Source organism: Cnephaeus nilssonii (genome assembly GCF_951640355.1).
Source record: "Cnephaeus nilssonii genome assembly, chromosome: 3".
In the NCBI taxonomy this organism is placed as follows: domain Eukaryota; kingdom Metazoa; phylum Chordata; class Mammalia; order Chiroptera; family Vespertilionidae; genus Cnephaeus; species Cnephaeus nilssonii.
In genome coordinates, this window is record NC_137074.1 from 57,331,830 (window position 1) to 57,356,172 (window position 24,343).

Genomic DNA, 24,343 nt, shown 5'->3' on the forward strand with positions numbered 1-24,343 from the left:
GATGAAGGAAAAGTTTTTGACAAAATATGGTACCCTTTCATGAAGATAAAAACATTGAATAAACTAAGAATAGAGAGATCATTCTCTACCTGGTAAAAGACATCTTTTAGAGGTCTACATAAAGGTTAAAGACTAGATGTTTTTTCCTTCAGATAAGAAACAAGACAAGTATGTCTGCTCTCACTACTTCTATTCAACAGTGTTCTGGAGGTTCTCTCACATGGATGTTTCTCTCTGTCTTTCCCTCTCTCTTCCACTCTCCCTAAAAATCAATGGAAAAACATCCTCGGGTGAAGATTAACAAAAATAAACAAAAAGAAATTGTTATGCTAATGAAAGAAGTCAGACACAAATGCCACAAATTGTATGATTCAACTTTTTGAAAATGTCTAGGTTAGGTAAATTCATAGAAACAGAAAGTAAATTAGTAGCTGCCAGAGTTTGGGGAGGTAAAGAATGGGGAATGACTATTAATAGGTATGGAGTTCCTATAAGGAGTGACAAAAATCTTCTGGAATTAAATAGTAGTGATCAATACACAACTCTATTACAAAACCAAATACCACTGAATTATACACTTAAGACGGATGAACTTTTTGGTATGTGAATTGTATTTCAATCAAGGCTAACTATAATATTTGAAGAGATCAATAAAATAGAAGAAATAGAAAAGTAGTCCAAGTAAATAAATGGAGAGTAATGACATTCTATGCATAAAAAAGTTTTAATATTATTACTAAGAAATTATCACCAAATCTATAATAATAAAAGGGTAATATGCTAATTAGACCAGACGACTTCCGGATGTCATTCTGGCCATCCTTCCTGATGAAGCTGGGGCCTGAGGTAAGCCAACCCAGGCCCCAGGTGCCTATGGGTGGCTGGAGGATGGAAGCAGCCCGAGTCTCAGGTGCTGGAGGGAAGCCGTTGCTGGCAGCCAGAGGAAGGAAGGCCTACTCTTGCATGAATTTTCGTGCATCGGGCCTCTAGTTAATATATAAATTCAGTGTAATCTCAATGAAAATATAATTGATTTAAAAAATAATTATCTTCCAGATTCTTTTAAAGTTTATCTACTAAAGTAAATACGTAAGAAAGACAAATATCATTTTAAAACAGGAAAAATATCAAGGAGTGACTTGCTCTAGCAGAACAAAAGCTATTATGACGTTAATAATTAGAGACTGTGAAACTAGGTCCAAGAAAACTATGGCTTTAGTGTGTGATAAATGACAATTGTTCATCTTTTTTTAGAAAAAAATGAAATAAAATCACACTTCATAATATATACAAAACTAAATTCCATATAGATTCAATAGCCAATTTAAACATCAAAATGATTAGAATAAAACTTCTGAGTATATTTTATAACTAGAGGCCCAGTGCCGGGGGGGGGGGGGTGGGGGGGCGTTGTCTCTTAGCCTGTCCTGCACCTTCTCCAACCCGGGACCCCTCGAGGGATGTCTGACTGCCTTATTAAACCCCCTGTAGGGATCGGGCCTGAACCGGCAGTCGGATATCCTTCTCGCAATCCAGGACCACTGGCTCCTAACCACTCACCTTCCTGTCTGCCTAATGCCCCTAACTGCTCCCCTGCCTGCCTGATCACCCCTAACTACTGCCTCTGCCTGCTTGCCTGGTTGCCCCTAACGGCCCTCCCCTGCCAGCCTGGTTGCCCACAATGTGCTTATGGCTGGGGTCCCTCAGCCTGGCCTGTGTCCTCTCACAGTCCGGGAGCCCTTGGGGGATGTCCTCGGGGGAGCGAGCCTAAGCCAGCAGTCAGACATGCTTAACTCTGCTACAGAGGCAGGAGAGGCTCCCGCCATCGCTGCTGCACTTGCCAGCCATGAGCCCAGCTCAGGGCTTCTGGCTGAGTGGCACTTCCCCTGTGGAAGCGCACTGACCATCAGGGGGCAGTCTGATCTTGGGTAAGACCCTCCTAAGCTAGACAAAGCAGTTACCAAAAGGGAAAGATAAATGGATCTGATTATACACTATTTAAACTTTCTGTACAATAAAAATCATTAAAAACAAAGAAGACAGGGAGAAAATATTTGTAATATACATAATAGGCACTATAATTTAGTCATATTTAGAGGGCTTTTACAAATCATTAAGTAAAATATGAACCATCAAAATAGAATGGACAAGGTATGTGAACAGGTAATTCACAGGTGACAAAATATAAGTAGCTAGTAATATGAAAAGATGTTTAGCCTCTCTAGCAGTTAATGTAAACTAAAATAATAAGATGTTTTGACCATCAGGTTGAACAAAAAAAGACATTTGAAGTTTTATAATAACCATGGTTGTAGAAAGTATATAAGAATGAGTATTTTCATACACTGTTGATGGGAATTCAAATAGCATGGCCTAGTTGGAAGGCAATTTGGCATTACCTACCAGTATCTAAGAAATGCCTGTCAATCTCTAAAAATACCTGTCAGTCTTTTTTTTAAAATATTTTATTGATTTTTTACAGAGAAGAAGGGAGAGGAATAGAGAGTTAGAAATATCGATGAGAGAGAAACATCAATCAGCTGCCTCCTGCACACCCCCCACTGGGGATATGCCCGCAACCAAGTACATGCCCTTGACAGGAATCGAACCTGGGACCCTTGAGTCCACAGGCCGATGATCTATCCACTGAGCCAAACCAGTTAGGGCAATACCTGTCAATCTTAACATCTCCCTCCAGAGAATAAGTGGAACTTAATAGAAGGCTTTCCTTGTGCAGAAAAACTGAGAGTCTCATCAGTATTAATGGGAGTAAAAACAACTTTACTAATATTTATCAAAAGTTTGAAAATTTCATACCATCTCGCCCAGTAAATTCCATTACTGGTAATTTGTCATGAGGAAATTATCCTATGATAAAACCTTTATACATAAATATATTCCTAGCATCATCAACCTTGATAGCAAAAAATGGTAGTTTATTCAAAAGTCCAAAATGGGAATATATTAAATAACCCTTGGCAAATCTGCTCAATAGACTACAATTTGAAAATGATATTTACAAAGATAATGAATTATTAACATAGAAAGTGTTTCTGAGCTTATATTTGCAAAAATGTCAGGGCACTAAATTAATATGAATTATCATATTAGGCTCCTTTCCATATAAGCCCCAAGGTCCTCTATCCCCATCTGTGTATTTCCCCATTCCCCGCCCTCCTCTGCAGGGTTTCTCTTGTGTCTGTCTCTGAGGATCTCTACTGCAGCCTGCCTTTCCATTGTTTCCTGGCTTCTACCCATTTTTTCAGCATCTGCAGCTCTGGTCTACACCCCTCCCCCCCCCCCCCCCCCCCCCCCCCCCCAGGCTTCACTCCACTCAGGCACTACCCTTCTTCCTTCCTTCCGCAAGGCTTCAGGAATACAGGTGGTTGCCTATACTAGATACTGAAGGGGTAGAGATAACAGAGGGGAACTTGAACATGGTTCTGAAAAGAGCATCAAAATGAACGTACATTACTGTTGCTGGAACAAATTCTCTTCCCTCTGTGGTAGTCTGGTGCCAACTGTTAAAATAGTACCGTGCTTTCCCCTCCTTCTGAAAAAACTAATGTGCATCTTTGAACTAAGGAACTCTATAGTGGTTTTAATCGCACCTGTCTGCTGTGGTTGGCGGGGCGGCCAAGAGCTCTGTCTGCTGGGGCTGGAGTCTGCATGGCCCAGGGAGGCCGCCCGTCGGCCACCTTCGCCAGGTGAATGTCAGGTGCTGTGATCAAATAGGATTATAGGCTGAGCCCGTTTCCACCGGCAAGAGAGGAAATTAAACCCTGCAGCCTCCGAATAGGAACAGCTTTTGCTGTCCCAGAAGCACGTTGGACAAAACTGTGCTTCCTGCAAATGGTGCTGCTCTCATACCCGTGTGCTGGGAGCAAGCTGACTCCCGGGGCTCCGTGCCCTGGTCAGCCGTGCCCACAGGAAAAGCAGGAAATGGCCCGGAGGTACTCACCGCAGTTTACAGCTGGAGGGGAAAGCGGCCAGTGTCTTCAGGATTACTTAATGGGGGCTGCAATCTTATTAAGCTCCTGTTAATAAGCACCGCTTCCTTATTTATCAGCATAATGCGGTCTGGGATTAGAGAGAGAGCCTAGTCTTTAGCTTTCAGGAAATAAAGTATTTTTTTCTGTCCTACCCCACAGCTGTGAACCCAAGATTAACCATTTTATTGTCACAGTATTGACCTTCACTGTGAGGTAGCAAGTTCATATCTGAGTGTTTAATTATGTCCCAATTCTTGATATTTAAAATTGTTGCCAGGTAATAAGAAAACCATAATTACAAATATCTAACGTCCTTTCCAAATAGTGGCTCAGGCTCTTTTGAGAAGAAAAATTCTGGCCTTATTTTTCTTTGTGGTAGAAGCTTGTCTCTTTGAATTTTAGATGATTTAATTGATTGGGTCCATCAAATTTTCCATCAGAATTTCTAGAATGACCCTTACCCTCTCAGGTAGAGACATGCAGAATGTCTCTCTTCTCCCCTGAAAATCCCTTCTTCTTCTTTTTTTTAAAAAAATATTTTTATTGATTTCAGAGAGGAAGGGAGAGGGAGAGAAGAGAGAGAGAAACATCAATGATGAGAGAGAATCATTGATCAGCTGCCTCCAGCACAGCCCACATTGGGGATCGAGCCCACAACCTGGGCATATGGCCTGACCAGAATTGAATCCTGACCTCCTGGTTCATAGGTCCACCCTCAACCACTGGGCCACGACAGCCAGAAACCCTTCTTACTCAGTGTCATAGACTGGTTTGGGACACAGGGCAGTTCAGAGGGATCCCCCTTTTACCTAGGTATCAGACCCCCATGAGCAGAGTCCCTGCAGAGCTGAAGCTTCCATTAAACTCCCAGGGAAGCAGCTAGAGGAGGGGGCCTTGTAGGCAGGTCGCCACCCCAGTTCATGTGCTCAGCGCTCAACTGGGTGGTGAAGCAGATGACAAAATAGAGAAGATACTTTCTGCAGCTCCTTTGGGAAAGTTATAATGTTCTTAGAGCTTCCTGAAGACCACCAGGCATGGGATAGAGCTCTGGTCAGGAAAGAGAGCTCAGAATCCTAGTGTGGGGCCTGGGACTGGGTTACTGTCCTGCTGGGGAAAGCCAACACTCTGCAATTTTGTGTTGGGCAGGTGGTTGGCAAAGCCTCCCTGGCCAGACAGAGTTTTCCTTTTAGCGAAGCTTGACTAGGAATGTTCATAAGCATTACCCAGTGCTTTTTATATATTTATTTTAAAAAATAGAATATTCAAATTGTTCTCTTGCTTCTGTGACCATGTCTTCCTAGGAAGGTGGAAGATAAATGGGTCCAGCAAGGCACTTGGACCAGGTAAAGGAGGGAAGTCTTTTCCATGATGGGGCTTAGCTAGGCTCAGCTGTCTTGGAATGCCTCTGGGTGAGATCACCAGGCCTCTGAAAGCCTCTGTAGGGCCGCAGAGACCACCTCCACTTTATCTCAGACATGCAGCCTCTGACCCAGCACTGACTGCCTAGGGGGCTGCGGATCAGGCCCGGAGAGAGACCTGCAGAGAGAAAGGTAGGGTCTGATCCGTAACCTCTGTGGCAGCCATTGATCAGAACTTGCCTCTCTTTCTCTCCAGGCCTGGCCAACAGCAGCACCTCCATTTCTCTCCAGGCCTCCACTGGGGCTGCTGTTCAGTCCCACCTTTCTGATCAGGCCCCATTGATAGGCCCAGAGACACTGACTGGCATAGGAACTGACCAATCAGAACCAAACTGGCTGGCAGAGGAGGGCAGTTGGGGGCGAGATCAGGCTCGTAGGGGAGGGCAGTTAGGGATGACCAGGCAGGCAGAGGCAGTTAAGGGCGATCAGGCCAGCAGGGAAGAGCAGTTAGGGGCAAGATCAGGCCAGCTGGGGAGGGTAGTTGGGAGCAACCAGGCTGGCAGGGGAGGGCAGTTGGGGGTGATCAGGCAGGCAGGCAGAGGCAGTTAGGGGCAATCATATTATCAGGCAGGCAGAGGCAGTTAGGGGCAATCAGGCAGGCAGGCAGAGAGGGTTGGGGTGATCAGGCAGGCAGGCAGAGGGGTTAGGGGCAATTAGGCAGGCAGACAGGTGATTGGTTAGGAGCCAGCGGTCCCAGATTGTGAGAGGGGTGTCCTGCTGCCAGTTTAGGCCCGATCCCTCAGGATTAGTAGAATCAGGTATCGGGCCTAAACCAGTGGTCAGACATCCCCCAAAGGGTCCCCGATTGGAGTGGGTGCAGGCTGGGCTGAGGGAACCCCCCCTCCCCCAATGCATGAATTTCGTGCATGGGGCTTCTAATATATTATAAAGTTATAATGCCTATCATATTTAGCTTTAAAAAAATGATGAGTAGCCCGTTATTATTACACATTATACACATGAAGAAACAGAAGCAGAGTAAGGTAAGATCATGCAGCTGGTAGAGCAGAGATTTGATTGTAAATGGCAGGCCCTGAGCTTGAGGAAGACACCAGAATGTCCTTTCCTGTCATTTTAGGACTTCTAAGATCCTGAAACCTGTAGGATATAATGGTTTATTTTCCAGACTATGGTGATAGGGAAAATTTGGATTAATTAGCTGCATATTCTGTCTTCTAATTTTGTCCCAGTCCATACATTTAGGTTTGGTTTTGTGACAAGATTTCTATTGTAACTGTGAGGGCCTTTCTCAAGGTATAGGAGGCATTTCCACACCACTGTTTCAAACAGTACTCAAATGTACTTTTATTTACTTCCCTATCTGTTTGTTCATCTGAGCACGGAGTATTTTATCTGGATCAGGTTCATCTGATAATTCCAAAGTGATTTTTCCACCCCTACCTGCTCCAAATCCCTTGCGTTAGGAGTTTTCTTTTTCTGTCACCGGTTTGTTGGCTCATTTTTCTCAGAACTTTGTTTCTCAGAGCAAGAATGACTCATACCCATGCTAAGTCAGCAGGGTGGCCAGAAGTGAGGGAAATGGAGTCAAACCTGGAGTTTATCTATGTTAGGGATGATGGTTCAGAGAGAAATGCTGTCAGGCAAAATATGAATTGGTGGCCAAGGCATAAAAACCCCAAGGTTCAGACAATTAGAACAAGGCATGATGAGAGCTGGCCTGGAGGTGGGCCAGGCACAGTGAAGCTCCAATGCCCATTCTGTCTCACGGTACCTGTTCTTGGTTTTCATCGTATTTACTGCAATATAGCACCGAATTCGTGGAAATATGCTACAGCAACTTTAGGAAACTAATACAGTGAGTGATCTGGTAAATGTGTCATTTCTATATACTGCAGGGATAAATCTACTTTTCAGTGGAAATTGTCATACATGTTGGTGGGTGTTTAATTTGGAACAAGCTTCTTTGGAAAAGTTTGCCTTTCTCTATTAAACAGAAGCTAAGCATATCCCATGACCCCATAAACAAACCCTAGTGTACGTGTATACCAGGACATGTGTATAAGAATGTGTTAAAAAAAAAAAAAGCACAAAACAAACACCCACAGAATTCAAGTGAGTATATATGTATTTTTAAATATATTTTATTGACTTTTTACAGAGAGGAAGGGAGAATGATAGAGAGCTAGAAACATCTATCAGCTGCCTCCTGCACACCCTTTACAGGGGATGTGCCTGCAACCAATGTACATGCCCCCGACCAGAATCGAACCTGGGACCTTTCAGTCCACAGACCGATGCTCTATCCACTGAGCCAAACCGGTTTCGGCAAGTGAGTACATTTGAAGACCCAATTGACTTTATTAGATGACTTGTGAATTGGGCAGCAAATAGAAAGGTGCTCTGAGGAGTTGAACAAAATGGAAAGTTTTTATAGACAGAAATGGGGGGGGGGGGGGGAGCGTGCAATGGAGCTTTTGCAATATAAAAGAAAGGATTGTTTCAGGCCAGGTAATCTTTTATTTGAAGGGGAAAGGAGTGGCAGGGATCTCATGAAAATTATCTTACTAGTGCTAATCAGGATATTTTTGATTAACTGCTTGAAGTTCACATTCCTAGAAGAGGATCTGGCAATTAGGTCTTGGTTTGCTGTCATGGGGGCAAATGACTCCATTTTGGGCTTGTTCTTTCTTTTTTAACAATTCCACCCTTTTGATCAAAGTCAGCCTGAGAGATGGGACAAAAAATTAAGGCATGAGGGCCACTCTCAGCTACCACTCTCTAGTTTTTGCAGCTTTTGCTGATCCTTTGTGTGGTAATCCTGGGTCATGACGTTGTGCTGAATCTTGGAACTCTCAGAGGCTATGACCCCAGGCCCACAACTTTCAAGACTGTCACGTTCTCTTCCCTCTCAGGTACTCCAGTCCTAGGGAGGTCATTTGCTGAGTAGTTAGCAGCTGTGAACATGCGTTTAAACTTCCCCAGGAGTGTTGAACCAGGTACAGCAGGTGGTGTTGGACACAGCAGACACCTCCTTGCTCAGCAAAAATATAATAGAAGGTTATTCTATTATCAAGAACAACTTTGGCTAGAGAATGTAAGGATTGGGGTGGGGCGTGAGGGGTAGCTATTGCTTTCACAGCAGATTTCTGCCTCATTTGTATTTTTTCCTAAACCAGGGAAGTAGGGACCTGACAAAGGTCCTTTTAAAATTTAAAATGAAGCCTCCGGGTAAGAACTTTCTCACTCAGCAATGTAAATTCAGAGAAGTTGACCAATGAGGAATCCCAGTTCACTTGTGAAGTTAGGGTTACAGTTAGATAATCTAAGAGGCATTGCCTGCCTGTGTGCTATGGTGCAACTGTGAATAGACTCATTTTTCAGGAATTGCTGCATATACCTGTTTCAAACCAGGGGTCAGTTAGATTTTTAATACATATGGGAAGAGACTCTTCTAGCCTGAAACAAAGAGTCATCCTAAATGCCTTGTAAAAATGGGTGCTGCTGTTGAGGACTCTTAATGGGTGGAGGAAAATCTTAGCTCATTAATTATGTATAAATTGGAATCTTTGATAACAATCCAGCAATCTGAAAGGTTATCCTCTTAGTAATGGCCTGCGAGATGCATTATGGTGTTAGCTTTCCAGGCCAATGCTAGAGTAAAGGAAGTAAAAGAAGGTGGAAATCCTCCAAATTTACTGAAGTGAGAAGTCTCTCTCTTTTTTTTTAAATGTTTTTTTTTTTTTTTTTGCTTAAATATATTTTTTTATTGATTTCAGAGAGGAAGGGAGAGGGAGAGAGAGATAGAAACATCAACGATGAGAGAGAATCATTGACTGGCTGCCTGCTGCACACCCCCACTGGGGATTGAGCCCGCAACCTGGGCATATGCCCTGACTGGGAATCGAACTGGTGACCTCTTGGTTCCCGGGTCAATGCTCAACCACTGAGCTACACCCAGCTGGGCGAAGTGGGAGGTCTTGATCCTTTGATTGAACAGAAGCACTTTAATTGATGTCAGCTCCTTCTCTTCTTAATCAATTTGGTTTGGAGGTCTCCAGTGTCTGTACAGGGCCAGATGTCAGGTAGAGCCTGATGCACATCCACAGCTCAGTTTTGTAGCAGGAGCACTTGGAAAGGGCCTTTCTAATGGGGCTCATGGGCTGTCTTCCTCTCACGATGCTTCCAGAATACCAGCACCAGGCTCTAGACTGTAATGAACAGGAGTCTTTGAATTGGGATCTGGTAAGGCTTCTTTAACCTGTTGACAATAGACTTGTATTATAAGACATTAAAGACTTACAGGAGCTGGCCATACTAGCATGGACAACAAGGGATCAGCAGATGGTTGTATCCCATAGCCCTGACTGTTCATGTAATTTACAGACATTGTTTACCCATCTTAACACTCTACTTTTGGAGCACACTGTTACCATGTTATAAGAACATCAGGATGGCAAAAGTCTGGCAATGGGGGTGTGTGCGTGTGTGTGTGTGTGTGTGTCATTTTTAGCAGGTCAACTTTGAAACACTAGAGCCACATTTCTGGCTTTACAGAGATTTGCAAGACAAAGATAGTGTTTCCAGTTCCCCAAGAACTGGATTGCAGCCTGAATAATATCAAAGCAATGACCCACCCATCCACTTATTGTTGGAATGGTTCATTCCTAGTTTTAACATGGGGCGGGGGGGTGGGGGGGGAGGTGTTAAAAAACATTCCTACCAGGCTCTGAATATCAGCTTCCAATTTGACCAAATTTGTGATCAAAGTTTATTAATTCTTTTCAAATATCTTATCAGGTTTTAGCCAGGACAAATAGTAAATATTTCTGTTTCCTGTTGTCTGTTTAAGAGAATTGCATATCAGTTTTCTAGAAAATCTCTCAAGGGTCCCATCAATTTTAGGAGGGGCTTCTATGCGGCCCTCCTTTGAAGGTAGGTGTGAAGGCATTGGAGAATTTGCAAAGGATCTTGAGGACAGTTTCTTCTCCAGTGTTCCAGTTGATTACAATTAAGACATCAATTTCTGGGCCAGTGTTTTGATACTGGGAAGGATATAATGAGGAGGCCTAAGGTGTTGTTTTAGATACCTTTCATATCTTTAATTTTTTATTATTAGCATTTTGCAATGAATCTTTCAATGAAAGCACTTTGGAGTAAGAAGGCTTTTGTAAGCTTCTGCATATCAATTAAAGTAGCCATACCATTTCTTTTTGTTTAACTGGCATCCTTTGCTCTCAAGTGCATTTCTTAAGTGAACAATTTTGTCTAATTGGAATATTCCCTATAATGACCATTGTTAATACTTTGCCATTTTGCTAAGTATCTGCAGTTTTTGGGACTACAGTTGTCAAATTTTTTGGATATAAAGGATGCCATTTCCCTTAACCTTTATCTGTAAAAAAAAAAAGACAAACAAATTTGTGCACCTAAACATATCAGCAATAACCAAGAGATATTACTGTGTCCTGGCCAAGAAAAGGCTCTGTGGACACCACTAACAATTCCTGTGGAACCATGGATTAGAGAAAGAAATTAAACAGCAAATCATAGGAATGGAACTGTGGACTGATTCCAAACAAATGGAGAATTGTAGCTGCTACCACACCAACAGTTCCCAACATGGAATCTGGGAGCAGAATCAAGGGCCAGGGTTTTCCACGATATTGTCAGTAACTAAGCAATGTTACTGAGTCCTGGCAATTGTGGTCTGAAAGGTTAGGGGCTTGGTTCTGGGGAGAATCCCTGAACCAGCTCAAGCTGACCTACCCAGAAAGGAAAAGCCAATTAAATCGGGAGCTTAAATGCAAAGAGAGTGGAGCTCAAAATTGAGAGGAACTTACAGACAGCCCCAGAAATGGTGAGAAAGACAGTGAACTCAAAAGGGTTCCTGGATTCCATGCCCATGTTTCTCTTCCCTGACGCCACTGGAAATCTCCTTTGATTGCGTCACTGCCCCCAAATCTGTTATAAAACAAAATTTAACCAAGTAAATTTAAAGATCTAATTGGCTTTATTAAGTGATTCATGAATCAGGCAGCACCCCATCTAGCAACTAGAAGGGTGTTCCAAGGAATGGTACAAAATAGAAGGTTTTTATAAAAAGAAAGAGGGTGGGGCAAGGAAGTTATTTGAAAAACCAAAGAAAGAATTGTTTGGGGCCAGGTCATCTTTTTTAAGGGGAGGAGGGTAAAGAGAATGGTAGGGTATTATTATGCAAATTACCTTACTGGTGCTAATTAGAAATTTCAGATTAATTTTTTGAAGTTCACATTTCTGGGAGAGGTTGCTAAGTTTTGGTTTGCTATCATGGGGGCAAATGACTCCATTTTTATAGCACCCACTTATTGGCCTGTTAACTTTTTTTTTTTTAAACAAATGTTAACAACAGTATCCTGTATAAAATATGCAAATTGACCAAACGGTGGAACGACCGGTAGCTATGATGCACACTGATCACCAGGGGACAGATGCTCAATGCAGGAGCTGCCCCCTGGTGGTCAGTGTGCTCCCACAGGGGGAGTACCGCTCAGCCAGAAGCTGGGCTCACGGTTGGCGAGCGCAGCGGTGGTGGCGGGAGCGCTAAGGAGCAGTGAGCCCAGCGGTAAGGAGCAGTGAGCAGGTGGGCGGTAAGGAGAGAGGGGTCCCAGACTGTGAGAGGGATGTCCAACTGATGGCTTAGGCCTGCTCCCCCCAGGCCTAAGCCGGCAGTTGGACATCCCCCGAAGGTTCCCGGACTGCGAGAGGGCGCAGGCCGGGGTGAGAGACCCTTCCCCACCGAGTGCACAAATTTCATGCACTGGGCCTGTAGTTTTCATAACAGCCCTAACTTGGGAAAAATTAAATTGCTCGGCAAGGATTATAAGAATATACTATGAAAAACTATATGCCAACAAGCTGGACAATATGGATGAAATAGACAAATTCTTAGTAAAAGACAATCTCCCAAAACTGAATCAGGAAGAATAAAAGAACATGAATAGGCCAATAACAACTGATGAAATAGAAGCAGTAATTAAAAATCTTCCACCAAACAAAAGCCCAGGTCCAGATGGCTTCACATGGGAGTTTTACCAAACATTAAAGAAGAACTAACACCTATACTCCTCAAACTATTTAAAAAAATCGAAAAGGAAAGAACACTTCCAAACTCTTTTTATGAGGCCAACATTATCCAAATTCCAAAACCAGATAAAGACACTGCAAAGAAAGAGAACTACAGGCCAATATCCATCATGAACATAGATGCTAAAATCCTCAACAAAATATTAGCAAATCGCATCCAGCAATATACTAAAAAGATCATACACCATGATCAAGTGGGATTTATTCCAGGGAAGCAAGGCTGGTACAATATTAGCAAATCAATAAACCTGATACATCACGTAAACAAACTGAGAGACAAAAATCACATGATCATATCAATAGACACAGAAAAAGCATTCAACAAAATCTAACATCCATTTTGGATAAAAACTCTCAGCAAAGTGGGAATAGAGAGAGCATATCTCAATATGATAAAGGCCATATATGACAAACCTACAGCCAACATCAATGGGAAAAAACTAAAACCATTTTCCCTAAAAACAGGAACAAGACAGGGATGCCCACTTTTACCACTCCTGTTTGACATAGAACTGGAAGTGCTAGCCATAGCGATAAGACAAGAGGAAGAAATAAAAGGCATCCAAATTGGAAAATAAGAAGTCAAACTGTCATTATTCGCAGATGACATGATATTGTACATAGAAAACTCCAATGACTCCATCCAAAAACTACTAGACTTAATAAATGAATTTGGCAAGGTAGCAGGATACAAAACAAACACCCAGAAATCTATGGCCTTTTTATACACCAATAATGAACTCATAGAAAGAAAAACTAAAAAAAAATTCCCATTTACCATTGCAACAAAAAAATTAATATACCTAGGAATAAAGTTAACTAAGGAGGTAAAAGACCTGTACTCAGAAAACTACAAGACATTGAAAAAAGAGATAAAGACATAAACAAATTGAAGTATATACCATGTTCATGGATTGGTAGAATCAACATTGTTAACATGTCCATACTACCCAAAGCAATCTAGATTCAATGCAATCCCCATTAAGATACCAACAGAATATTTCACAGACCTAGAACAAATTCTCCAAAAATTCACGTGAATAAAAAAAGACCCTGAATAGTCAAAGCAATCCTGAGAAAGAAGAACAAAGTTGGAGGGATCACAATACCAGACATCAAGCTATATTACATAACCACTGTTCTCAAAATTGCCTGGTACTGGCACAAGAACAGACATATAGACCAATGGAACAGAACAGAGAATTCAGAAATTGACCCAAGCCAGTATGTTCAATTAACCTTTTGCACTCGGATGTCGAGTGTTACTCAACACGGTTAGCATTAGAATAAAGGCATCGAGAAAAAAGCAAGCGAGTGCAAAGGGTTAATATTTGACAAAGAAGGCAAGAGCATACAATGGAGTCAAGACAGTCTCTTCAATAAATGGTGTTAGGAAAATTGGACAGATACGTGCAAAAAAATGAAACTAGACCACCAGCTTACACTATACACACACACACACACAAAACTCAAAATGGATAAAGGACTTAAATGTAAGACAGGAAGCCATAAAAATCTTAGAAGAATCCATAGGCAGCGAAATATCAGACATATGTCATAGCAATTTTTTTACTGATACAGCTCCTACCTAGGACAATGGAAACTAAGGAGAAAATAAACAAATGGGACAACATCAAAATAAAAAGCTTCTGCACGGAAAAGAAACCATCAACAAAACAAGAGACCCCACTGCATGGGAGAACATATTTGCCAATGTTACATACAATAACACTTAAATAGACACTTTTCTAAAATGGACATACAGAAGGCCAAGAGACATATGAAAACACTAGAGGCCCAGTGTATGAAATTCGTGCACTTGGGTGGGGGGAGGGTCCCTCAGCCCAGATTGCAAGAGGGTGCAGGCCAGGCCAAAGGACCCCACTGGTGCACAATCAGGGCCTGGGAGGGACACAAGAGGTTGGCAAGCTGGGCAGGGACCGTGGGAGGGCTCCAAGGCATGTCTGGCTCATCTCACTCAGTCCCAATCGGCCACACCCCAGCAGCAAGCTAACCTATTGGTTGGAGCATCTGCCCCCTGGTGGTCAGTGCACATCATAGTGACTGGTTGACTGGTTGACTGTCTGCCCCCTGGTGGTCAGTGCATGGCACAGCGAGTGGTTGGCAGCCTTAGCATATCATTAGCATATTATGCTTTGATTGGTTGAATGGACAACCGGACGACTGGACCCTTAGCATATTAGGCTTTTATTATATAAGATGCTCAATGTCACTAATCATCAAAGAGATGTAAATCAAAATGACAATGAGGTACCATCTCACACCTGTCAGAATGGCTATCATCCACAAATCAAGAAATGACAAGTGCTGGCGAGGATGTGGAGAAAAAGGAACCCTCATGCACTGCTGGTGGGAATGCAGACTGGTACAGCCACTGTGGAAAACAGTATGGAGTTTCCTCAAAAAATTAGAAATGGAGCTCCCATTTGACTCAGTAATCCCATTTCTAGGAATACCAGGTGTACTGGTTAATAGTGCGGATTTTTTTCAATAGATGGAGTTACACATATGTTGATATATATACGATTTGATATGTATGCTATTTTGTTGCATTGACAACAAGCTTCAAAACTTTATATGCCAAATTTTCTGAAGGTGTTAACATCATAGACATTTTTACACTTAAAAATGTCGAATTTCGTGCCAAAAAAAAGAACATTTGTGGAAAATTTTAATTCATTACTTTATTTTGAAGAAAAGTGCTGCTGAAAGTTATCATATACTTCGGGAAGCTTATGGTGAACATGCTCCATCTCAAGATATTTGTGAATGCTGGTTTAAATGCTTTAAAAGTGATGATTTCGATGTGAAAGACAAAGAACATCCAGGTCAATCGAAAAAGTTTGAAGACCAATAGTTACAAGCATTATTGGATGAAGATGCGTGTCAAACTCAAAAACAACTTGCAGAAAGATTAAACATTGTTCAGCAAACAATTTCTGATCGTTTACAAGCAATGGGAAAGATCTTAAAGGAAGGAAAATGGGTGCCACATCAACTGAACAAAAGACAAATGGAAAACCAAAAAGTCATCAGTAAAATGCTGCTTCAACGGCATGAAAGAAAGTCTTTTTTGCATCGAATTGACTGGCGATGAAAAGTGGATTTATTCTGAGAATTCCAAACGCACAAAATCATGGGTTGATCCAGGTCAACCATCAACATTGACTGTAAGGCCAAATCACTTCGGAAAGAAGACAATGCTCTGCGTTTGGTGGGATCAGGAAGGTGTGGTGTATTATGAGCTTCTAAAATCAGGTGAAACCATTAATACTGATCACTACCGACAACAAATAATCAATTTGAACCATGCTTTGATCGTAAACGACCAGAATGGGCCAGAAGACACAGCAAAGTAATTTTGCTTCATGATGACACACCATCACACACTTTAAAACCAGTTAAAGACACGTTAAAAGATCTTGCCTGGGAAGTATTAACCCACCCGCCATATTCACCAGATCTTGCTCCTTCAGATTACAACTTGTTCCGATCGATGGCACACGCACTTTCTGAGCAGCACTTCAAAACGTACGAAGAAGTGGAAAATTGGGTCTCTAAATGGTTTGCCTCAAAACAAGAAAAGTTTTTTTGGAACGGTATCCACAAATTACCTGAAAGATGGGGGAAATGTGTAGCTAGCGATGGACATTACTTTGAGTAAAGCACTTTTGATGTTTTTCTTGAAATTATCGTGTTTTCTTTGATTAAAAAATCTGCATTATTAACTGATACACCTGGTATATCCCAAGAAATCAGAAACACCAATCAGAAAGGATATATGCACCCCTATGTTCATAGCAGCACAATCTACAATAGCTAAGATTTGGAAACAAGTGCCCATCAGCAGATGAGTGGATTAAAAAACAGTGGTACATCTATACAATGGAATACTATGCTGCTGTAAAAAAAAAGGAACTCTTATCATTTGCAACAGCATAGATGGAACTAAAGAGCATTATGCTAAGTGAAATAAGCCAGTAGGAGAAAGATAAATATCACATGATCTCACTCATTTGTGGAATATAATGAACAACATAAACTGATGAACAAAAATAGAGTCAGGAAAAAAAATATTTTAGAATATAATAGAAGTAATACTGTTATTTGCAGATTTTTAATATTTCCTAAAGCTTTTGTGGTATTATACTATGTTAGTACAGTTTTGGAATATTACTATATTTGAAATATTTTTTCTTAAAATATTAATGTTTATTGCATGCAATATTATATTTAAAAGCATTTTTCTTGAAATATTTAATGTTTATTGTATGTAATGTTATATTTTAAATTGTTTTTCTTGAAATTAAAAAAAGCAAAAACCTCACACCAGGTAGAAAGGCTATTACAAAAAGACAAGAAATAACAAGTGTCAGTGAGAAAGTGGAGAAAAGGGAACCCTTATGCACTGTTGGTGGAAATGCAGTTTGGTACAGCCAATATGGAAAACAGTATGGGGGTTCCTAAAAAAATTAACAATAGAGCCATCACATGATCCAGCAATCCCCTTCTGAATATTTACACAAAGAAGACTAAAACACTAATTTGAAAACATATATGCACCCTCACGTTCACTGCAGTGTTATTTATAATTGCTAAGACAAGGAAACAACTTAAGTGTCCGTCGATGATAACACCAAGTTTTAAATGAACATAGAATTAGGGGAGGAGGATCCTGTATGAGTAAGGGCAAGTCTCAGAGAGAGGGCAGCTGTGGGTTATCAGTCAACATTCACAGCACCTGGGGAAGAGGTGCATTGGCCAGGTGACGGGGTCCTGGGTGGGACACCACCAACAACCATTACACCACCTTTCCTCCATTCCATGTATTTAAGTTTGGATTGATTCTGTTCCCTTAGGATTTGGGGGAGGGAACAAAAGAGAATAAGGTCCAAAATCCCTAGTCATGGTCATAGCTCCTTGGATAAACTTGTGACCTAAACAAGCCCAATCAGCATCCTCTCAAGGATATTCTGCTGGATCCAACAGAGAAGATACTCTGGACAACATAAGCTGGAGCTTCTTGTGGCCACCTTTCCCAGCTGCATTGAAGGGACCTGCCTGTAGTAGGAGAGGATATCAGCAGGCAAGAAATCTGAGCCAAAAATAAAGTTGAAGAGAGAAAGAGAGTGGCCTGAAAATACCGATTGTGCCTTTAGTCTCAGCCGGGCCAAGGCTTTTCCATTCTGTATCAATTAGGAACATTTTGTTGTCTAGAACAGAAAGTCTGACTTAAGGAATAAAATCAACTCGAGGAATAAAAAGGGGTGTGAGGAGAGGAGAGGGAGAGAGAGAAAAAAGACTTATTGGCTCACATAACTGAAGAGCCCAGGAGTAGATTTGTTTCAGGGGTGGCTGGGGGGGGGCCTGCCTGACCTCACCATGATTCATCTCTTGGATCTACTTTCTTAGGACTGGCTCCATCTTTGGGTTAAATGTGAATTAGACAATAAGACGAGTGACAGATATTCTGGTTTCCTCAAAATCTACTTACTCCATTTGACAATAGTTCCATGATTCCTGAATCAAACACCTATGCCTGGGTTCTCTCTTTCTTTAGGATAAATGATTTCCGAGTCCTACCAGTTCTTCCCCATCAGTTCTTTCCTCATGATTACTTATACCAGAGCCTTAGTATAGGACAATTTGGGTTACCATTGCACATCCTGCCCCAATACAACAAAATGGTTGGTCACTAATCCACTGCTCTCATAATTCTTTTGTCTTCTCTATATTCTCATACTATCTTACTTCAGTATGCTTTCTTTTTGGTTCTCCTTTTGCTTCTCAAGAAAAGTTATTAAACTTCTACAAGATGATGCAGCCTTTTCTCTTCTTCCCAAGATAATACATGTAAACTGTTTAATAAGTTTCCTGGCACATGGTGGGCTAAAAAAATAGAGATGAAGATGATGATAATGCAACATCTCTTCCTTACATAGGTTTGGGAAGATTTGAAAATTGTTTCCAACGCTTAATACCCTAATGTAAGATTTTCTTCATATTTCACCGATATTTTCTGCTACAAACAAACCATTGCTAGTAAGTTCTGGATATAAGCAATTATTTTGAGACAATGAAAGTTTTTAAAATTCTCATTGACCTGCCATCTTTTAGTCTTGCTACAGCACTTTTTTTTTTTTTAATCCAAGACTACTTAAACCCTGAGAACACTCATACATGTTAATAATATGCATGGCTGGTTTGGACACAGAAACAGATTTATTTTTAATGTTAAAAAAGCAATCCTTTTCTTTCTTTTAAAATTGATAGAGTCTCAAATTCTGACACACTAAAAGAGTTCAATAAATAAATCTAAAACTAGAGAAAATATTAGTAAATCCTTAAAAAAAAAAAGAGGACTGATTTGATTGTTTGGATCAGCTTTTAAAAAATGACATAGATGATGTTTTCCCATCAAGTGGACACAGCTCACTTGTTCTTACAAAGGTTGTGAGGTCTGAAGCCTGAGGGCAAATACTTGATGTGTACAGTTAAAAAGTGGCAGGTAGACTGGTGGAAACAGCATATAACTGGTAGTTTGTGCTACCAGTCAGCAAAGTAACCATACCCTGGCACATTTTAAACTTCACATATATGCTTTGGGTTGCAAGTATGAATTTAAGAAAGAATTTTAATTCTTTGATAGTCAGGGATCAGGAAGCAAATAGCCCCTGCTTTCCGCTCTGTGTCTCTTGTCTCTCATATCTGAAATTAACCTTTGCCCTAACTCATGCTGGGCCTGTGATGTAGAAAAGGACCTTTCACTGTGGTGACTAAATCAAAGACTGATGTATAATACTATTTTTAGTCTTCTAGCTATAGCAGATCATCTAGCCTTTCCAACATCATATTTTAGGATTTCTTTCCTCACATTCTGATTGAGTACAGAGAATTCCTGTGGTCCTTCTCTCGTAGAGCAACTCCCTTGAGTTTCCATTTACCTGCCATTTGGATCTGCTTCTGTAGTGGAGTGTACTTGGCCATGCCCCTGGTCTAATGAGCCCAGGCACCAGAATCCACTCTGGAAACGTCAGGAGGCTTTGCCTAGTTCAGCTTCTTAGAAATGTCATGCTTGTGCCAGTTTCTTAACTGATTTTCCTGCCTCTGATATACACACTCCTCTCCCCAACAAACCATCTTCTGTACGAGTGCCCTCTAAAATGGATGTCTTTCAAAATCTTGGCTAGGGATCCCTGCCCCCCACTTTTTATCTCAACCTGACTGCTTATAATTTTATGTTCTATTTAGCAAGATCAGAGCTCTTGCAAAATATCAACAGAGGAGTAGATATTTTTGGAATGTCTGGAAATAATCTTACAAAGCGGAGATAAGGAAGGTCTTAGAAAGATGGCTTTGGCCTCAGACAGTAAAGATGGAAAAGTCCCCTGGGCTGAGATGCTGAAAGGCTTCTTCATGTAATGCTGATGTAGCAATGATTGTAGGAGCATTTGTGGCTTTCAGCAGGGTGTTCAGGGACTTCTGGGCTGAGAGTCATATGAAAATCCACACCTACCCCTATTACTTCATGATGGCTTCCTGTTCCAATTCTCCCACTACTAATGCTCCCTCATCACCTCCAACCCCACTCTATTTACAGGTTTGTTGGGGTTCTTCTCCTCTCTTTTCATTTGTATAATCCTCATATCTTCTGGGTTGTCTTTGATCTCCTGAGGTATGTATGTTTTATTAAGCCTATCTTACCTAATAATAGACAAACATGCTAATTGACTGTATCTTTTTGACACCCACAACCAATCAGGAGTGAGTAACCAACAAAGATGGTGGTTAATTTGCATATGCAGCTGCCAAGCGGCTGGGGGCGGGGTGGGACGTTTGCATCATCACCATGGCGACAACACAGGCGTCCTGCCCCACCCCCGGCCGCTCTGGGTCTCTGAGCAGCGTAGGAAGGTAAAAAGGCGGCTCCGGACAAGAGCGAAAGCGGTGTTGGCAGCCAGGGAAAGGAAGGCCCATTCTGGCATGAATCTTCGTGCATCGGGCTTCTAGTTTATACATAAGGAAACTGAGAATCAGGGAGATTAAGTAATTTGCCTAAGATCACAGGCCAACTATAACAGTGTCAGGTCTATCTGACCCAAAGTCTATGCTCTGGCTGCAGGACACTGTGTTGATGCCCACTTCCCAGCTCTTCCAGGGAAGAACAGAGGGGCTGAGTAAGGTGGAAAGCACCTTGGTCTGAAGATTGGGAACCTAAATTCTGGTCATGGCTCTCTGGTGTTTGGCGAAGCTTCTTTTTGCTCTCATTTGCCACAAAAAATGGACGCTTTCTACATTTCTTCCATTTCTAATAGACTGTTAGGACAATTTAGTGATCTTTTACTCTGCACTCTATGTATTTAGCAAAGCCATGAGTTCACAGTTTTTAATCTCAGAACAATGATACAATTAGATTTTGGGAAGAAGCCACTTTGCCATATGCTATGAGTAGCACTGAGCTGGCACCACTGTCAGGCTAGAGACATACTTTCTGAAATAAGTTTGTGTATATTTTAAAAAGGCATCTTTTCATAATAAAAACACTTAAAAAGTACTGGGCACTCTAATCTTTATGTTACACTTGTTTATAAAAATACACTAGCCGATGCACGAAGATTCGTGAAAGAATGAGCCTTCCTTCCCCTGGCTGCCAGCACCACCTTTCCTCTAGCCTGGAGCCGCCTTTCCACCTTCCCATGCTGCCCAGAGGCCCGGAGCAGCTGGGGTGTTGCGGAATGCCTGTGTCGTTGCCATGGCGACGACGCAAGCATCCTGTCCCCAGCAGCTTGGCGCCTGTGTATGCAAATTAACCCACCATCTTTGTTGGGTGAATTTGCATACTCACTCCTGATTGGCTGGTGGGCATCATGAAGGTACGGTCAATTTGCATATTTCTCTTTTATTAATGTAGATTATTGTTCTTGTGTGTATACGAATAGGAAATAGTATGATTGGTGCCAGGATGAGGAGGAACACATACACACACAAACCTCTCTTCTCATTTGGCTCCCAAAATGCTGACAGCCACACTTCTACCTTCCAGGCAAAATACTGCAAAGCTACCAGCCCAGGAGAAAAGACCTTTTAGAGATGGTTTCCTAAAAAGGCTCACCAGATTCCTTTATAATAAAGCTAAAGTTAATAAGCCAATCCATAGACTCAGAACCTCCAAACAAATTTTTAGTTTCTCACTCTTACTCGTGAATAGACAATCAAAGATAATCAGACATCACAAGAAGCTTTCAACATAGTTGCTATAGACCAAGGCAAACAAATAGGAAGGAAAAACTTGGAGGATACAGAGACAATACAGGAAAAATAACACTTAAAAACCTACCAACATCTTCAGAGAGTTAAGAGATGATACTGAAACAATTAAGAACAGGCTCCTCAGAGAAAGAAATATTCAGAGAACAAAAAGGAGCTATTGGAAATGAATATTTGATAGCAGAAAATTTAAAATACAACAGAAAGTTTAGAAGATAAAATTATGGAAATCTTTAAGAAACAGATCAAAAGACAAAAAGATGGAAGAGGACAGAAAGACAAGAAAAGAGGAAGATCAGCCTAGGAGAGCCAACACTGAAATCCAATATCCTAGAATGACAGATTAGAGAAATAGAGAGGGAAAATCAATGAAACAATTCAAGAAATTTCCCTAGAGTAAAGGATGTATGTTTTCAGATAGAAAGTACCACCTCAGTGCTAACCACAGTGGTCAAATAGGCATTTCATTACAAAATTGAAGAACAATGAGATAGACAGAAGATCCTAAAAGCTTCCATATAAAAAGACTAGAGGCCTGGTGCACAAAATTCGTGCACTGGAGGGGGTCTCCTCAGCCTGGCCTGCACCCTCCCGCAGTCCAGGAGCCCTTGGGGGATGTCCGATTGATGGCTTAGGGGGAGCAGGCCTAAGCCAGCAGTCGGACATCCTTAGTGCTGCTGCAGAGGCGGGAGAGGATCCCGCCACCACTGCTGCACTCGCCAGCCTTGAGCCTAGCTTTTGGCTGAGTGGCCCTCCCCCTGTGGGAGTGCACTGACCACCAGGGGGCAGCTACTGCATTGAGCGTCTGCCCCCTGGTGGTCAGTGCATGTCATAGCCACCATTCGGTCAATTTGCATATTAGCCTTTTATTATATAGGATAAGGAGCCAGAACATCTATAGGTATTTCAAGAGCAACACTGGAAGCTGGAGACAAAAGAATTTCTAATTCCAAATTCTATATCTGAAATAAGTTTGTGTATATTTTAAAAAGGCATCTTTTCATAATAAAAACACTTAAAAAGTACAGGGCACTCTAATCTTTTTTTTAAATTTCTTTATTGATTAAGGTATCACATATTTGTCCTCATCCCCCCATTCCCATCCCACACCCCTCCCCACGCATGCCCCCACCCCCCTGTTGTCCTTAACCACTGGTTAGGCTCATATGCATGCACACAAGTCCTTTGGTTGATCTCTCCCCTATATCCCCACCTTCCCCTACCCTCCCTCTGAGGCCCGACAGTCTGATCCATGCCTCCTTGTTTCTGGGTCTGTTCTTGTTCATCAGTCTATGTTGTTCATCATTTCCCTTAGATTATGAGATCATGTGCTACTAGAAATACACTTATAAGAACCGAAAATGAGACAAGCAATAATGGTTATGCTGAAAGGCAAATGAATAATGATGTCTGTAGTGAGTTTCTTTCTGGGCCAACAGTTCTTTTGAGACCCAATTTCAATGTCAAACAGTTCCTTATGTGCACATGTCAGCAATGATATTTCAGTTCTGGATGGTGGACAAATGGTGGTAATGCAGGTCTGACCCTCTCTGGTTTGGTCCTGGGCAACCTGCAGTGACGCACAGCTGCTGACTGCTAGTATGGCAAGGCGACATCAGTGTCTTCCATCTCTGTACTGCTTCTCTTCTGTCTTCATGGCTGGAGTAGTCCTGTCGATTCCTTTCTGTTGCCAGAATCCACATGGTCTCAAGAGTTGTTTTTTGAAAATATACAAACATATTCTTGATCAAAAGATAATAAAGGAATATTTTCTATAAATTTGACTTGCGATCCTTTTTCATTTTTTGCCGAAATGATTTTCCTCTGGCTTGTTTTGACACCATGTGTGTTTTTCATGGGTGTCTTGCTTTTAGCATTACAATTAATTTTCTAAAGTACAAATTTTCTAGATGTAATTTACTTACAGGATATTTTTCCTTACATGATATTCTTCTACTATCCCCCCCTTTTTTATTTAAATATTAAAAGGCTTTTGACAATTTTATAATGTAGTCTTGATAGCTTTTAAATTTTAAATTTTAATTTTTTGCACTATAATATGACTGCTTTAGGTTCATTACATGTTACGCAATTTTATCATGAGATGAACTACCAATAAAAATTTTAGTTAACACTTTAGGAACTGCTTTTTGTCCAGTACTATTAATTTTTCTAGAATATTCGCTTGTTTCAATTAGCCAATTTAAATTATCCTGAAAACTTGACTACTATTTTACTGTCAAATTTATTACTCTAACAACAATCTTATTTTACCCTGTAAATATTAGTGGAAAGGATTATTTGCTTTCTTGAGTAGGCCCTGAGCATTACTGGTGGTAGGCTGAATTTAAATATCAAAAACCCTCTTCCCCATGCCATGGGTTCAAGACAACTCAAACAATTCTTGTTGCAGTGAGAGGGCAGCTGCAGTTGGCCAAGTCTCTGTCTGTTACCCGGGTCCCGATTTGAGCTGGGCATGGGAAGTTAAGCAGCCATGGGGGCAAGAGACTTCCTACAGAAGGGGTGAGGGTTCAGGCCCCTGCAAAGTTAGGGGGGTGAGGG

The 24,343-nt window shown here is 41.4% G+C and overlaps 1 protein-coding gene across 2 annotated transcripts in view; it reads right to left on the minus strand.

The window, feature by feature from the left end:
* Positions 1-7,628: 7,628 nt before the first annotated feature.
* The window catches only part of CD86 (CD86 molecule), an 81,700-nt gene continuing 64,985 nt past the window's right edge, over positions 7,629-24,343 (minus strand). Inside the window, exons 8-9 of one of the 2 annotated variants that reach the window (XM_079767355.1) lie at positions 11,212-11,332; positions 7,629-9,629 (exon numbers count right to left, since the gene is read on the minus strand). In XM_079767355.1, coding sequence (XP_079623481.1) covers positions 11,247-11,332 — 86 coding nt within the window. In that variant the 3' untranslated portion in view covers positions 7,629-9,629; positions 11,212-11,246. The remainder of the gene's footprint in view (positions 9,630-11,211; positions 11,333-24,343) is intronic. The other variant, XM_079767360.1, reaches the window with a different exon arrangement.